A 17342-nucleotide genomic window follows, 5' to 3' on the forward strand; every position below is an offset into this window, starting at 1 on the left:
CTAAAATCTTGACTTTTTCAGCTTTCCATTTCTTAACAAGTTCTTTGGCTTTCATTTCAATACTTATTTGGAGGAAAATAATTTAATAATCAATAAATTTGTGATTGGATTTGAAAATAGCTAACATCTTGCAGATTATCATTTCTGTGGTGTGACTTGGATCACAGGGTACTGTTTTGGAATTTTGACATTTGATTACTTCATTCAGACAGGTTTTCATATCAATCTGTATGTCAGATCTGAGGCATGCAAGGTGCAACACAATCTTGATACTATACCCTATTTTCCATACTTTATCATGCTGGCAGTGACCACTTGACTATTTTTGATTAAACAAAATGTAACTTGTGTTACGAAACATCTCTTCGCATATACATGTGTGAGACTCTATGACATGTTTGCGGATGTAGTTCTCAGTGCAGTAAATGGACAGTAATGGTTGGGATAGGATTGTTTATAAATGACATATAGACCTCTACTTATAGATAGCCTGTTGCCATGGGGTACATGTAGTTTCCATGGGTGGGTGACTGGAGAAGTTATGTTCATGAAGAACAATATTGAAATGATTGAAATCTTTATAATCTGTTTAGTCCTGGCTTTTCTGGAAAAAGTTACAAGCCCCTAACTATTTTGAAATTCAAAGGGTTAAAACTGTAGTCTGTGGGTTTATATACTATTTAAAACAAACTTGTGGGTTTCTAAAAAACTTAGATATTTAAACACATTTGCTGCTTTTCAATTTTTTGCTAAAAAGGTTGTCATTTTTAGAAACAGTAAAAGTTCTGTTAGCAATTTCTCAATGCGTACCTTCAAAAACAGGCCTCCTAGCTGTCACAGGAGTCACACAAACTGGAATTTTATAAAATAACTATTAAAAAAAAGCCTTTGAAGAATTAAAAAAAAAGAAAAAGAAAATGATATGAAACAGGGGTGACTTGTATACCACAGAAAAAGAAAGTAAAATTCTAACTATCATATGATATTATAGGGAACTATACATTTGGTCAACATTTTTTTTTTTAATTCAAATTCGTACACAGTCATGGGTAGGGTATGTACATTTATCTTTTCAACAGGCGATTCAAAAAGATGACTGGGATCTTGACTATTTCAATTTCTATTGAGCTCCATGATAATATCACCAATATATTGATTATTCCAACTCCATTTTGATGATGACAGTTTGATGATGACCCTTACATGGAATGGCTGATCGGTGTTTAAGATTGCTGTTCTATAACCATGATCACTGCATTTGATAGCTATAGTAGGGGATATCAGGCATGGTCATATGCAAAAGAATGTTTATAAACCTTTTTTCCCCTTTCTATATTTTACAATGCTATGTTGTAATCTAACCGTCATGCCATCACATAGTCTATTTTCTATCCCTTTCTCATCAACAGTTGAAATTGATTTCACATGTACATATGTATATAAAACAATTATGATGGGTGGTTTATGTCAATATACATCCCACAAACTGCACTTATAAAGCAAGCAAACATAATCTTTGCATTAAGTCTATAGCTACAGTTCTAACTCATCGAAAGTAATTCTTACTGCATTATGATGAAAAGTTTGACAAATGCATACAGCTGTTCATGTGTGTAGCCTAATCATGTTCTGCATTGCCAAAGTCATGGATATGCAAATTATACAGTGTATGTATACAACTGAGCATAAAGATTTAAAATATTTTTCTTTGTCTCTTAACATATATGTTGGAAAGTCTTTTTTCTGCATACAAATAAATACTATTTTACATGTTACAACATTGTTAGTTATTTGGAAACAATCAGCTGCATTACTGTACTTCATATCACCTTAAAATGGGCCATTTTTGCATGTTAACAGTCATGATGAAGCCTCCGAAACATGCGTTGCTGCTAACTTTAAACCGCAAAAAAAGAAGAAAAAAAAAAAAGATGTTCCTAATCAGTGTACTTTTATTGCTACTGTTCAAGTTTCCTTTAGAATCATATTGCCTCATGTAATGTCATAAATTCGAACTGAGCATTGCTCAAAGTGTACACGGTTTGTTATTCACTTTTGTGGAAGCCAATTTCCTTATAATAATAAGTACATTTTGTATGAAGGGTAAACATTATGCACTGCCATAAAATGTACATCTGTATACTGTTATTCACATTTTATTGATGCCTTGTTCTTATTCTAGCATGTAGTGATAGTTGCTTACTGTAGTTTTATTATTTTAAGTGAATACAGGACTAGAACTTTGTGTTAGCAGTTTTGAAGCCTCCGAAACACATTAGTTTGTTAACTGAAGCCTCCGAAACTCACAAGTCTGAAAATTTCAACTTTGTCAAAAATAATCAAATTTCTTTGGGATTTGGGTTGATAAATGTTTGTTACCAAGAGATTATTTAGGGCTATGTTTAGAGTGGCTCTTGCTTCTAGAACATTCTTTTAACTTAAAAATAGTTTGTCAGGTACCATTTTTACCTTGAAATTTGAAGTTCACATCCAAATAATTGCAAGAGCGAATATCTGTTGGGGGAAAAGTGTTTTGATATTTCAAATATATGTTCACAGCAAATGAAAAGTTGCATTACCTCCACCATTTATCTTCATTTGGTTGCTGTGGGTGACCAAAACATTCTTGTTGTTTTTACCTAAATTTATCTAAAATTCCATAATAGTAACTTCATTTTTCATATTTAGCCTAAGAATTAAGCTCTGGAATGACAAAATATTGAAAATATAGACATTCCTATATAAAATAAAAGCAAAGATAAAAATGGAAACACAACTTTAATTTTTGACCCTTGCCACATCAAAGTTACACCCTTTACTGTAAAACTGACCATATAGCCTACTCAAGCATCTTCCGGAGCTGAATGTTATTGCTATTTACTTTCGAACGTAAGAGCAAACATCCGGCATTTATCTTATCGTCTTACGGAGTTGAATATTATCATTCACTTCCGAACGCCAAAGCAAACATTCGTTATTTATTCCAGTATCATACGGAGTCAAATGTCACCGTGATTCATTTCTAAAATCAAAAGTAAACATGCGACATTCATTTTTGCGTCTTACGGAGCCGACTGTTACCACTGTTCATTTTCAAAAGTAAAGGCAAACATCCGACTTTTTTTGTAGCCCGATTGGGCCACCGAATTTTCAGCAATGAAATTTTGGTGGCGCAGGTCGTTAAAAGTCGTGAATAGCGAGATGATCGTAACCGATGTCGATATGTTCTAATAATTATTGATACTTGAGTGATGAACGCATGTGCACAACTTCCGCAGGTGTACTTCTTTAGAAAGTAGCGAACAATCAAGGCAGTGGACATCAGAGTGTGATTAAATCGAAAAGAAGCCCCTGAAATCGGAATTTGATGAAAATGGGCAAAGTCGGAACTCCATGAAATGTATTTTGATTGAGCGGTCAAAATAAAGCTTAACGGGAATGTGCCCTTGAATACCCTCGTCCACCCTCGTCCACCCTCGTCCAACCCGCGTCAATCGAGACGCAAATTCCCGAGGATGGATTATCCGTGCGGGCGGATGGACTCGTCCACTGAACGCGTATACCCGCGGGTACCCGCGGGGATACGCGTCAGTGGCCTCGTCCAGATCTCGGAAAAGCGTGACGTTTCCCGCGATCGGCACTGTAGCAAAGAAAGATACAAGTTCACCTTCATAGACATCTGGGTTGAGTGAATGCAGCAATAATATTAGAACATATCAGTGAGATTTTGAGAAAAATCAGACAATCCGTTCAAAAGTTATGAATTTCTAAGGTTTCTGCTCACTCAAGGCTGGATGAGAAGACTACCGTAGCTTGTGATGTCACATGTGCACAACGATATAAAGAAAGAATTAAAAGAAAATGTAACATATTTTCACTTTTCTCGTACAACAAAAGAACACTTGACTTCTCTCTTTCAGAAGGCAGGGGGAATGATAATACCCTTAACAATATGTCAGTAACAAATGTGCACTATTCAAAAAGTGAAGTTTTGTGAAATTCTCTGTTTATTTTCTTTATATCATTGTACGCATGTGACATCATACACTGTAGTAGTCTTCTCATCCAGCAGTGACTGCGCTGATACTTTGAAGATTCATAACTTTTGAACGGATTGTCCGATTTTCCCCAAACTTTCGCTGATGTGTTCTACTAATAGTGTTGCATTCACTCAATCCACATGGTGAACTTTAAAGGGTGTGTACAGTTCTGGTCGAGATGAGGATTTAGCTTGTAACGTTTTGCAAGATATTCAGAAACCACTCTAAGAGATGTCAAAGAGCATGCAATTCTAAAGGATATCAATAGTTTATTTGATAAAAATCGGTTTTAAAATGGCTGAGATAATCCACAAACAAGGTGAAACAAAGAGATCCTAATAAAGTTGTGGCCTGTCGCCTATCACTATTTTGGATAAAACATGTATCTCAGCCATTTCAAAACCAATTTCCATCAAATAAACGTTGAATCCTTCTTAAAATTACATGCTCTTTCAAATTTCATAAGAGGTTTCTCATTATCTCACTTAGAAATGTTCAAAACATGAATCCCTTACCTCAACCAGTACTGTACAGTCCCTTTAATGTGATTATGCCATCTACATGTCTCCATGCTACCAGGTCTGAAGGTGCATCATGCACATATCTGAAGACTATTCTCTCTTTAAGCATCAAAATGATTTATGACATTATATTACGAATAACATTTCCCCTTTTTACATGAAATGATTTATGACTTATTATGAGGAGCTGATCAATACGGTTGAGTGGATATGTTTTAAAATGTAAATTGTATTACTGCCAATCTGATGTCTGTGGTTCAAATTGTCTGGTTGCAGTGGTTATGCCCTATGCAAAGCACTCAATCCTTTATCACGTTGCCTAGTCTTTAGAGGTGGACCCGTTCAAAGCCATTGGTCGTGTGGTACATATTTGTAGCTTGCTTTATAAAAAAAAGAAAAGAAAATCATTGCGTCTAAAGCAGTCGTAACATAAAAGAAGTCATAAATGAATGCAAAGTATGTATTAATAAAAATGATGACCATGATAAGAGCAATTTGCAATTTTATACATTGTGCTTTTTATCCACTTTGTAGAGTGCTCAAGCTGCATTACCTGGTGCACACTCTACTTATCTGGATCAGTACTATTATTACCCCACTCACTGAATACATGAAAACAGTTTGAAAAGTGCAAAAATGCACATTGTTCCAAACAGCTGTGGGTCACTATCCTTTCATGAAATTTGCTTTAACATTATGAGGTCACTGAAAATTTGCCCATTTTCCAGAATACAATTTTTCACTGACTTGTTTTGTTATGTTTTGTTTTGGCGGGAAATGTCAAAAAATTGTATCTTTCCCATCAGAATGAAATATAATTCGATTAAAAAAAAAACAACAAACCTACAAGTTGTATTGTTGAAGTCCACGTGTAGTATTAAATGGCTTTTTAGCGTGGGTTCATACATACTGTATGTACCTTAAATTGTCAATTCCTACAAAATAGAGATTTAAATTTTATATTTCATATTTTTGTGCAAGCCCATAGGAATATTGTAATATTGTAATGTAAAGAACTAAACAATTTGTCTGATGTGTAAATTTACCAATTGCTGACTCTTCAAAGTGCACTGAATCATTTAAATGCTGATCAAATACTGTATCTGTAGCATAACGACAACATTTAAATATTAAGCGCTTATTATCATATTTCTATGTGCTGGTAAAGTGAGAACAGAGAAAAAGAACAAGTGAAGTAGAAAATGCATTGAAGAAAGAGTGATCAAATATAGTCTACATTATTAAACAATTTAAAACTGACATATTATACTTGTTTAAAATACTTCTATAAACACTTTAATATAAAACTGCCTGGTATATAAAAGTTTAGGTGATACTTTTACAGTAACTGTTTTCCTTGAATGCTGTGGCCAAACCTACCAAAGCTGCCTTGAGTATGATGATGGAATGTACATATTGTAAGGTATTGTACAAAAACTGAATCACAAATAATTGATTGATTTTTCTCTTCTTTTTTTTCTTTTTTTTTTTAAATGGTGAATGCTTTATACCATGTTTTAATGTGTGTATTGTACAATGTACATAATTCAAGGCCAGCAATGTTTTTGAAAAGGCCAGACATCTTGACATACTGAAGGAATCTGATTAATCCCAGCCATCAGTGGGGATACAGTATGGGTGCTTGGGCCAAGGGGAATCGTGCAACAGTGGAGATCAATATTTTCTGTTCTGTTAACCGGTGTTTGGGAGAGGATTTCTGCCCGCAAGTAATCAATAATGGAAGGTGTTTGTGGGGGAGCCTTATTGTTCTCCCCGCGATCTGTCACACAGTGCATTGAGGGTACTCGGTCAGTCTGCTAGTCTTTGTCCATCTTGTAAATTCAGACTCTGATGTTAGTTATGCTGAAGCTTAGTACCTTTAGTCTTCCCTCAGCGAACCCAAATTTGCGATTGCTACATCATGAGAATTAAGTAGTGTGATCAAATGCTCTTCCTGCAGATATCCAGTGTTCTGCACTGCTATTAAATAGAAACTGTCTTTAAAATGATTAAAAAATTGTCTTTCTTTCGTACTCAGGCTGTATAGCACACTTTGAGGCAGTGTCCGAACATAATAGTCCTGATGTTGTCAAGTCAGGCTCTGACTGACATTGTTAAGATTGCTAATTGGCTTTCTCAACATCTTCTGTTGCCTTGGCAATATAGAAGAGGTTGGTAATATCATACTAATATTACTGGTACTCTCTCACACCCAGACTCTTCTGCATTTACATTAAACTTGTAGATTGATTATAGATGGAAATCACTCTCTGTAGAGGCTCTGATCAGGAATTTACAGTGTAGAGGATGGTTGCTATTTTGTTGAGTACTCCCTTGCTCCTCCTCTTCCTCCAATGTCAGAATGATATTAACTTTAATTTTCCTGAAGTTACAGTCTCCTATGTCTAATAATTTTAAATGATTAAAACTATTGATGCGACTGCATGCATTTACAAAAAGCATACTGTATACTTGTATGTAAAATTGTAGCTTTGAGTCACAAGAGCATTCTTTCCATCCATTTGCTTCCTAGATTCCATTAAGGAAACATCGCGTGGTGTTTTTAAAAACTCTTCACCAGGGAGAATCACTAAAAGCTTCTCTCTGGCTGAGATGTCTCTTATCTTTAAATATGGCTGTGCTTCTACGTACATGCTTGTTTATGTGCTAGTGATTTGATGTTTTCAGTCTCTAGAGTCTTAAAGGACCTGCAAGTCGAAATGATCATTCCCATCGGATAGTTTTCCTGCCCTGGTGAGGAATGTTTTAAAAGACAATTTTGGAGAAAAAAAAAAATAATGAAGAAGAGACATACGCCAATATTTGTTGAAGTCACAAAATGTACGTACTGTTACAATGTAGAATATATACAAATTGTATTGGGAATGCCAATTTCAGACAATTTTAATAGACCTGTGTGTGTGTGGTATAATATTGAAAATTATGCACATGTCCCAGTGTATACATCAGACTGAGGTTAGTGTTTGTGAACAAGTGTCATCATTGGGGAAGAATTTATAATGTGCTGGTTTTCCTCAGCAGTGGTACTTATTGTTACACAGAAAGGACTGTGATTTGAATAGGGGAAGGTGGGGATGGGGGGGGGGGGGCAGCAAAGAGCTCTGACTTTGTGACAATAGATTATTATCTGATTTTGGGCCATTGTACCCAAGTGCATTTTAACCATACAAAGCGTGCACAAATAAAATGACTTTAGGCAATTGATTTTTTTAAAAGTGCTACCTCATGAATGGAATTATAAATCCCACAAACCCTTGTACACTGCACATTACAACCTACGTAGGTGTTATCCAGCCATGTCAGGACTGATGCCCATCTGGATCCACCTGTGATTTGGCCAGATATGGGAGAAACAATGCTAACATTTTTTTATATTTTTTCAATGAGACTTAATAATACTAAATCAGTAGATGAGTAGATTATGAGATGTTCCTTGCTTTTCTTGTTTTCTTGTACAGTTTATGTAATCATTTATCATTATAATCAATGAAATGATTCCTTGATTGCACAAAGATATATAACATGTCAAACTCAAAAGAAGAGAGTTACTGGAAAGGTACAAAGATAATTCTTAGACCTAAAATCAATTACTTAGTGTCAAGTGGATATTTTTGTGCTGGAGTAATTTTTTGTGCTCGGCCGGGTAAGATTAATTATACATGTTTTTGATTCTGCAGAATTGGGACATTAAAGGGGAAGGCTAGTAACTGATCAGTGGGAATCTGTGGAAATGCTGGGAAATGATTGTTCCAATCCTTATGGCATTCATTCAAGAGTTCATTGTATATCTATTGTTGTGTGAAAATTATTTGCTTCAGAACGGTCTCATATTCAAGTAATGTGCAGATTAATGCTCCGTCACTGACCAGGGACGCTAACCTTGAAGCATTAAACTGCACATTACTTGAATATGAGACCATTCTGAAGCAAATCATTTTCACACAACAATAGATATACAATGAACTCTTGAATGAATCCCATAAGGATTGGAACAATCATCTCCCAGCATTTCCACAGATTCCCACTGATCAGTTACTAGCCTTCCCCTTTAACTTCTGCAACATACGTTGTATGGCATGCAAAAATATTCATGTGTTTTCATTTTCACGCTGGCTTTTGTGTACGTGAAATGTGCAAAACTTTCTCCACAGCAACCCCATTTTTTAATAGTACAGTGTACTGCTAGAGTGTGCAATTCATCGCTCTGTCACAAGCCAGAAAGAGACACCTAATAACAGAGGACTATCATCAATTAAAAGGACTATTTAAAACAGGTGGGAAATCTTTGTATGGTCGTCAAGAACCGTGTCAGAACCCTTCAAAACATTCTAACACAGCCAGTCAACTTGAATCACCTACATTGTATGTCAATTGACTCTGTCCCCTGCACAAAGGAAGTCATACCCATGTCCTCTTTGATATGAAGCAATGAATTTCTCGCTTGGATGATGTGGGAACAATGGTTTTATTAAACGGCGCCCGAGGATGAATAGGACGTTGCTCCGCTCTGAGGAGGGCGGCCTTCGATGATTTATGCAGGGTACACAGTCCCACGATGCGTGAGGAGAAGGCAGGGAAGTGGATGATGTTTGCCAGAAAATGAAGTGGGACAGCTGGTAAAAAGAATGTCAATAGATAGGGCATAATTGATGCATTCCTCTTGATTGATTATTGACCTGGGCCTGTATTAATTGGTGCATACTTTATGACGTTGTATCCAAAGCGGATAGAAAAAAAAAATTAATACTCAGTCAGTAGTTGTGTGCTGGGGCAGACAGAAGCAGCCAGGGGCGGAGGATGCATTGCTTGTTGTCGGGGGCAACGCAGCATCATCCATTCTGCAACGATGCTAATGTAGTGCTAGATGAGTGTTTCAACATTGATAGCTTGCCAGCAGGCCCTGCTTGGCGTCTCGTTCCCTTTAGAAGAGACGGGCAGACGGCCTGTAGATCTATGCTGAGCCTGCCCAGTGGATCATACGTGACTCTCTCCTCCAAGAGGGGACTGCAGTGTGAGCGGTGATCCTCGGCAGAAAACAAGCAGCGATTCATTCCGTTCAATTCTTTGACTGCACCTGCTGTTAGGAGCTATCTGTTTTATATCCATGCCTGTGCACTACAAATATAAAAATGCATATTTTATACCTGGACACTCTCTTTGTGCCGAATGATTTTTATGGCCGATATCTCTGCAACTGATTGGAATTTGTGAGTACAAGATGCAATAGATATGTTTGGCATTTTACTTGTAAAGTCTCCAGTGTTATTACAGTTCATAGAGTAAGTAAATTGAAGTATCCTTTGATTATTGTTAGTGATGTTCTGCTCCATCTTTCCTTTTTTTTTCTTCACAAAATATACTAAGCTTCATTTTTCAGTTGTTCATGTGTTCAGTGAATATCTCTGTCACTCTGTAATTACTCACCGTACTTGACTGCAGTTGCTTTTGTGTATGATGTCTACACGTACTTGTAAGTACTGCTTGAATTCAGAGGGATCTCAAATATTCATAAATGATTGTATACAACATTATACCTCTTGTCTCTGGCTTCAAGCAAAAAATAAAAAGATTCAGGAAAGTTATTATTGTTCCAATTACTTCTTTATATTTACTTCCAGTGTATGCTTATTTACCATATATTGTACATGGTGATGTGGATGTAATAGTTTTGTCGATACTGTATGACAGTACAGTTTTCAACAATGCTGAATGTTGGAAGTTTGGAGCCCGATAAAGTGCAATTCCACAAATTCAATATGTTAAAGTCACCATTACTGGAGTTAAATCTGCTGAATTTTTGTGATAAAAGTTAACATGTACAAGTGTATACACTGTGCATTGTAGAAGTTGCATCAAAATCAGGCAAAGTGTAAAATTTATATTATAGTAAAGAAAGAATGTGGAAGTTTGGAGTTGCATTTTTATAGATAAAATATGATATTCCACATGCTAAGAATCTTGCTATAGATAGGATTGGCCAAGAGCTGATCACATGATAAAGCGTAGTTTTCCCATCACATCACGTGAGAAGAAAGTTTGTTACACTCTATGATGATAGTCGTTTTGTTTCGTTGGTCTCTTAGTCCACACAGTCCTAAAGTGTGATATGACAATTTTGAGTACTAGTACGTGGGAAATAAAAGTGCGTTGCACTGTGGTCTATCATTTGACCTGGGTCAAGTGATAGACCACAGTGCAACACACTTATTCCTGTGCCACGCGCGGGGTGCCGAGCAAATTCGTTGTTTCGTCATCTACGCGCATACGTCTAAAGTGAATTACGTAGCCTAAGCTGTAATAATATGGAATAAAATGGGAGTATCTAGGACCCTAGATGTGGAATATAAAGCAAATAATCAACTTTTTGTTTCAGGCAATGAGACAAACTATCACTCCCTCGGCGATCTGAATGTGTACGCTATCTTTCCGAAGCGCAGGCAATGAGACAAACTATTACTTCCTCTGCGATCTGAATGTGTACGCTATCTTTCCTCAGCTGCGCTTCGGAAAGATACTACATCCAGATTGCCTTGGAAGTGATGGTTTTGTCCCATCACCTTCACCAATGTTGATAATTTGCTTACTAATGTTTTCCCCAGACAGTGTAAGTGGTCACCACAGGCTGTTTATATGCTTCATATATTTCGCGTGTGTACAATGTTGTAGTATTCTGATATTGAATCACTACATGTACAAAATTTTGTGAGTGGCCGAATTTGTAATCAGTTGACTCGCCAACTTTGTGAAAAAGAAATCACCACAAAATCTATCAGAGATAATGAATTGTCAGAGTGAGTTCAGGTGATGATTTTGGTGTATCACAAGTCTCCACTTGAACTGTAATGTAAACAAATTTGGGCCAAATTTCCTTTCTCTTCTTTTTTGTGAAATAAAAAAAAAAGAACATACAGTAGTCCTATGTTATGTTTGTTGTGCACGTCAAAATGACCTAGCAATGATTGAGGGGGGGGGGGGGGGTATAATCACTAAGTACTGTACATTGTATAAAGCTGTTATTTTCATCAGGGTTTAATTTTCACAAATTTTTATGAACAACTGTAGGGCTGCGAATTTAACAATACGTTAAAATGTTGACTGTGTGCTAGGGTAAAAGTGCACTATTAAACAACAACAATTTGTGAAAACAGCATCTTGCGAAAATGTCTGTGACCTCTTAACCCGCAAAAATATTTGTGTGCAAAAATGATAGCCTGACAGTGTATAGTATATTCTCCATCAAAAATATGACTTTAATTTAATTTCAATGCACAAACCAATGGTTGAGCGTTGAGCTTATGACATTATACGCTCGACTGTTTTTGTGCATTAAATTGTTTTCTACCATGATTGTAAATCTTGTGTGAAAATATGCAAAACTTGAAAATTCTTTACCTTTGTGAGGATGTCTTGGTTTTTATGAAACTTTGACCAACTATTTTGTGTGTTGCCATTTATGCTATTCATGGAAGAAAGTCTACTTTTGAGAACAGCATTTATAGTAGCACTAAATCTACTTATTGCAAGGATCAAGGATATTGTATCCAACCTCTCCTTCACAGCTTCAATTTCTGTGTGATAGTACAGTATATTTAGTTTTTGCACTTTCTTTGCCATATTGGGGCCTGTTTCATAAAACTTGTCATCAGTGACAAGTTGTCATAGATGTGACAAGCTATTGAAATCTTGCATCTGATTGGCTGAGAGCAAAGTTGTCATAGAAATGTGGCAGTTGTCACTGATATCAAGTTTTATGAAACGGGCCCCGGTTTGTGCATTGATACAGAACAGCTTATCAAAGACACTTTCTGTTTATGAGTGGTATTCTGCTCTTCTCTGTATAATTCGCTAATGAAAAGCTGACTGATTTTTCCCCCTTGTACACTTTTTTTTTATAGGATAATAAATGGTCAATGTGAAGAACAGTTGTTATATTTGCAATAAATAGTTTATTAATTTGATATGAATCTCTTATTCTCCTTGTCTCAGATCGTGCTGCAGACGGTCAGCGTACAACTCAAGTCGTCTTCAGCTACAGTGCTGGAAAAATGGTGAGATGACCTGCTTTGCGGTCAAAAGGAACTTTCAGATGCAGTTCTGTGCCGCAGTCAAGATGGCCATCTACTTTCAATTAGTCCTATTAAGCATATACTGCAAGATTTGAAAACCTTTCTGTTGTGATGTTCATAGGCGGATGTGTATAATGATTGTTTCAAAGTTACTTCTTGATTTATAATCAGTCACAGGAGTACCCAATGCATGACAGAGATTCTCTTTCTCAAAATCATTCTTTATGGATATTTCTCGTTTGAGTGCTGTATCATTTATTACGATAACTGAAATAAAAAATTGGGTTAAAAAACAACAACACATGAATGGGACTCTTCACATGTTAATTTCAAATGTGGCCTATTTTAGTCTCTTTGACATTTCAAAAAAAATCTTGATGATTGTTAAATTAATTTTGATGATTGTATAATTTTTTGCTGTAATGATGGGAGTGGCACAGACTGTAATGACTTTAGACAGAGTGAGACATGAACAGAAGCTTAGATAGAAATTCCTGGCTAGCATAATAATTGTGTTGTTCCATCTCTCTTTTCTTCCCTTTGCTCTCTCTTTATCTCATTGTCTTTTCCTTCCCCGCCTCTTCAACATTAAAGGTGCCAAAACTGCGAGAGCCGCGCAATCTCTACGCACTTTCAAAAGATTCGGGTCCCCAGCAGGCTCCCAGATGGTGAGTATCAGTTTCCATGGTGATGTGTAAAAGAGCCAGAGCGGTTCGAGACTTTCGCTGAAGAGCATTTCACTCATTATTTATTTTTATTAGGTGTTTTACAAATCTTTCTTCTTTCATTGAATCCTCAGGTGTGCTCAGAGAAACTTTTTCTAAAACCCCAAAGAACGGATCTTTGTAACACATACCATGAAGTTAGCGGATAATGATGTTGCAAAGTATCTTTGAATTCAGTTCTTAAACTTTATTCCAGGCTGTCAAGTTGTGGAGTTATTTTGCTCCAGAATATTCTTGCCCTAGCGAAATTCAGCTCTGTGAATTTCTGCTCCTGCATTCATAGTAAATGTAATGGTAATGAATCGATGATGATGATGTTTCATGTTGAACATTGCTATTGACAACATGTGTATTTTTCTGTTTATCAAAACCAAATCCTTTCATAGCAGAAGTGTGAGCACACTTCATTGCCTTCATCCATTGATGGTTTACGTACTTGTGTTGGGAAGCAAAAATATACAAGACAGAGAAAACAGTTGAGTTATATGTCTGTTAACCATTTTCCTCCTACATTAAGCATTCCTAATGATTATTGTTTTCATGGCAGGGTGGTTGGCTCGTTCTTCATCTTTCTTCTTCTTCTTTTTGTCCGTCTCCTATGCAGGCCTGCAGATATCGAGGTGCTTCCCCAAAGGGTCGAACATATAGACTACATTCCAAAGGAAGCCGAACCTTTTTATCAGCCAAGTACGTTGAAATTTGTTCTCTGTACAATTGAATGTTATTCTCTTTCTACATTGTCTATTTATCTATCAATCTATCTATCTAGTATCCATTCTACCATCTATCTATCTGTCTATTTGTCTAGATCTATAGGTCTCTCTATCTCTCTATCTATTCATCTATCTATCCATCTGTCTATCTATCTATCTATCTATCTGTCTATCTATCTATATATCTATCCATCTATCTATATATCATATCTATCCATCTATCTATCCATCTATCTATATCTATCTATCTATCTGTCTATCCATCTATCTATCTATCTATCCATCTGTCTATCTATCTATCCATCTATATATCTGTCTATCTATCTGTCTATCTATCCATCTATCCATCTAATATCTATCTATCTACCTATCTATCTGTCTATCCATCTATCTATCTATCCATCTATCTATCTGACTATCTATCTATCCATTTATCTATCCATCTATCTATCTATCCATCCATCTATCTACCCATCCATCTATCTACCTATCTGATGTATATCTATCTGTCTATCCATCTATCTATCTTTCCATCCATCTATCTATCTATCTATTTACCTATCTATCTATCTATCTGTCTATCCATCTATCTATCTATCCATCTATTTACCTATCTATCTCTCTGTCTATCTGTCTATCCATCTATCTATCTATCTATCTATCCATCTATCATTCTATCTATCTATTGATATCTAAAGCTACCTGTTTAACTATGTATGGGGAGCTTCTGAAAAAAATATGCACAATGGAAAATTACATATGTTTATTATACATAAGAATATTCATACTGCACAATTCTTTTACCTAAAGGCTCTTGTACATCCGGTCGTGCGTGCTCCTACGAGTGGTTTGTGTGCCAAAAATGGGCCAAGTAGTGAGATGCACGCAAGTGGAAAGTACTTTTTTTGGTGGTCGCAAACACGACGCATAGCACGCAGCCTGAAAACTGGCCGGCCAGTTCTTCGCTACGACCTGGCTGCGACAATTAGCATGCATGGGGCACGCGCGGAGTACGCAAGACAAAAAGTTCGATAGGTGTGCATGTAACGCAGGCAAAACATGCAACAATTTCGGGGGATATTTTCCCACGAAGGCGTACTTACCACGCAAGAGGCTCTTACTTCCCACTTGCTTTCAATGTACGTGTTAACAAAAGGGGGGTGAGCGCACTTCCTCTGTGCGAATTACCTACTTCCAAAATGCGTGATGAGTACTACTACCATACTTGTGAAGTACGTCACGCTCAGATGACGAACGTGATCAGCACGATAAAAAGTGCGTCAGAAGTACTATGTTGAGACATGCTCAGGTGCATCGTGCTCCTATATAAAAGCTGATACGGACAGCGTGCTTTCAGTTCCGCGTCAACATTTTCTGCAGTGAGTCCACATGAATGATGAAGAGACTCAGTGCACCCTTTTATTTTATTGCGATTATCCGTGCGTTCTTCCAATTTGACGCACGATTGTCTTGCTTAACACTTCCGTGCTCCTTACGTTTCTCTTACGTTTCTCTTACTTTGTAGTTGTATGATTTCTGAAAATGCACGCTTCACTTGCAATTCACGTACAATTATCCCACTCATTGTGTGCGACAGAAGTAGAGATCTTACGTGCTCATTACTTCTTCCTACTTCTAAAAAGGCGTACAGACCACTTGCGGGCCTCACTTTTTGAGCAAGACACACTGTCTTACTACATACTTCCCCAACGATTTAATTTTCACCTTGCGACAACTCCACGCCTGACAGGAACTCCGAGTCCGCACAGTCTCTAAACACGCACGACGGGATGTAAGAGAGGCTTAGATTATGTTTTGCAAAAACTTTCCTGTCCCTGAATGATAGAAGATACCAGAATCTTATTTGTGCCTTCAAGTTCTTGGGATTAGATTTTTACAGAATTTGTTCAGCCACTTCTGCATAATACATGTATCGTGTGCCATTTTTACGATTGAACACACTTTTCAAAATCATAATCATTGTAGGCTACACATATAGATAGCCCTTTGAAGATTTAGAAAAAAAAAAGGAAGAAATCGTGGTAAAGAAAAAATAAGAAATAGAAGAAGTGAAAAATCAGAAGAAGTATATGCATTATACATTTCCACAGCTGAGAGTTGATAAAACTTTTTCTCAGTATATTGCTATTAGCATACAATCACTGTTATTTTCCCCCTTTTTTTATCAGCATAATTGTATAGTACATGTACCTATACTGTACCACTACTCCAGCTGTACACATCAGCTACGTTCACACCTTGCCTTATCATGGATGGTAACTGCCACAGATATATGAGGACTTGTTCAGTTATAAAGCAGGTGCTTGTTCACATATCGCTCTAATATTAGTGTTGATAAAACTCAATACTTTAAAGTAGTTTTTTAATCAAAGTACCCCCACTTGACAGCATTAAAAGAGGTCAGACATTCAACATACATGATAATCCCAGGCCTGTTTTAATGCAGCTTAAATTAATTTTTGGTTTAATCATGAAGCTTATAGTAAAGTTATTCATACTAATGGCTTTTAACATTGATTTTCTCTCTATCTCTCTCTTTATTTTTTTTTTTTTGTTGTTGTTGAAAGCATGATGAAACTGATATAAGAAGATGTTTTAATCCTTGGGCATCTGTTTATATGTGATGCAAGTTCAATGCAAGCATTTAGTGGTGTCACTCGTTATGACTTACATACTCGGTGCTGGTAGAACCCAGCACCGCGTTATCTCCCCCACCCCACCTTCCCTCCCACCCCCCATACACCACATTCTCACTGCCCACATCTACTCTTCTCTCCCTCCGCCCCCTCCACGTTTCCAGGTGGTTTTGAGAAGACCCCAATGCCACTACCAGAAGGGGAAGGCAGAGTCGTGTACCACCATCCACTTACTCAGGAGGAATATGTAAGTTTTCATAAATTTTTTTTTTTAAGTTTTGCATAAAATTCATTGTTCTAGGACATGACAAAAGTACTAGCTTGAACAGGCCTTCCAGAAGGCAGAGAGAAATCTATTTGTTGTATAATTTCTCATAACAGGTCAAGAGGATGTGCTGTTTTGCTTAAAAAAAAGGTGCAGATTTGCAAAATTCCTTCTACAGGTATATTATAATTTCTAGTAGGCTACAACTGTGACAGCTTGCTGTATAGATTTCCCAGCTACAGAGCACAGGACATGGCATTACATATTAAAAATTCGTAACTTTACGAAAAAAGAAATTTCCTCAAAATTTTATATACTGTAAAAGTGGAAATTT

The 17342-nt window shown here is 36.7% G+C and overlaps 1 protein-coding gene across 1 annotated transcript in view; it reads left to right on the plus strand.

The window, feature by feature from the left end:
- The window catches only part of LOC139734804 (uncharacterized), a 185587-nt gene that overhangs the window by 25389 nt on the left and 142856 nt on the right, over window positions 1–17342 (plus strand). Inside the window, exons 4-7 of the mRNA XM_071645589.1 lie at window positions 12569–12630; window positions 13243–13316; window positions 13978–14060; window positions 16908–16990. Of these exons, the coding sequence (XP_071501690.1) occupies window positions 12569–12630; window positions 13243–13316; window positions 13978–14060; window positions 16908–16990 (302 nt within the window). The remainder of the gene's footprint in view (window positions 1–12568; window positions 12631–13242; window positions 13317–13977; window positions 14061–16907; window positions 16991–17342) is intronic.

The sequence above is a fragment of the Diadema antillarum genome, unplaced genomic scaffold (assembly GCF_040938485.1).
Source record: "Diadema antillarum isolate AM-2024a unplaced genomic scaffold, OU_Dant_1.0 seq00000547_RagTag, whole genome shotgun sequence".
NCBI lineage: Eukaryota > Metazoa > Echinodermata > Echinoidea > Diadematoida > Diadematidae > Diadema > Diadema antillarum.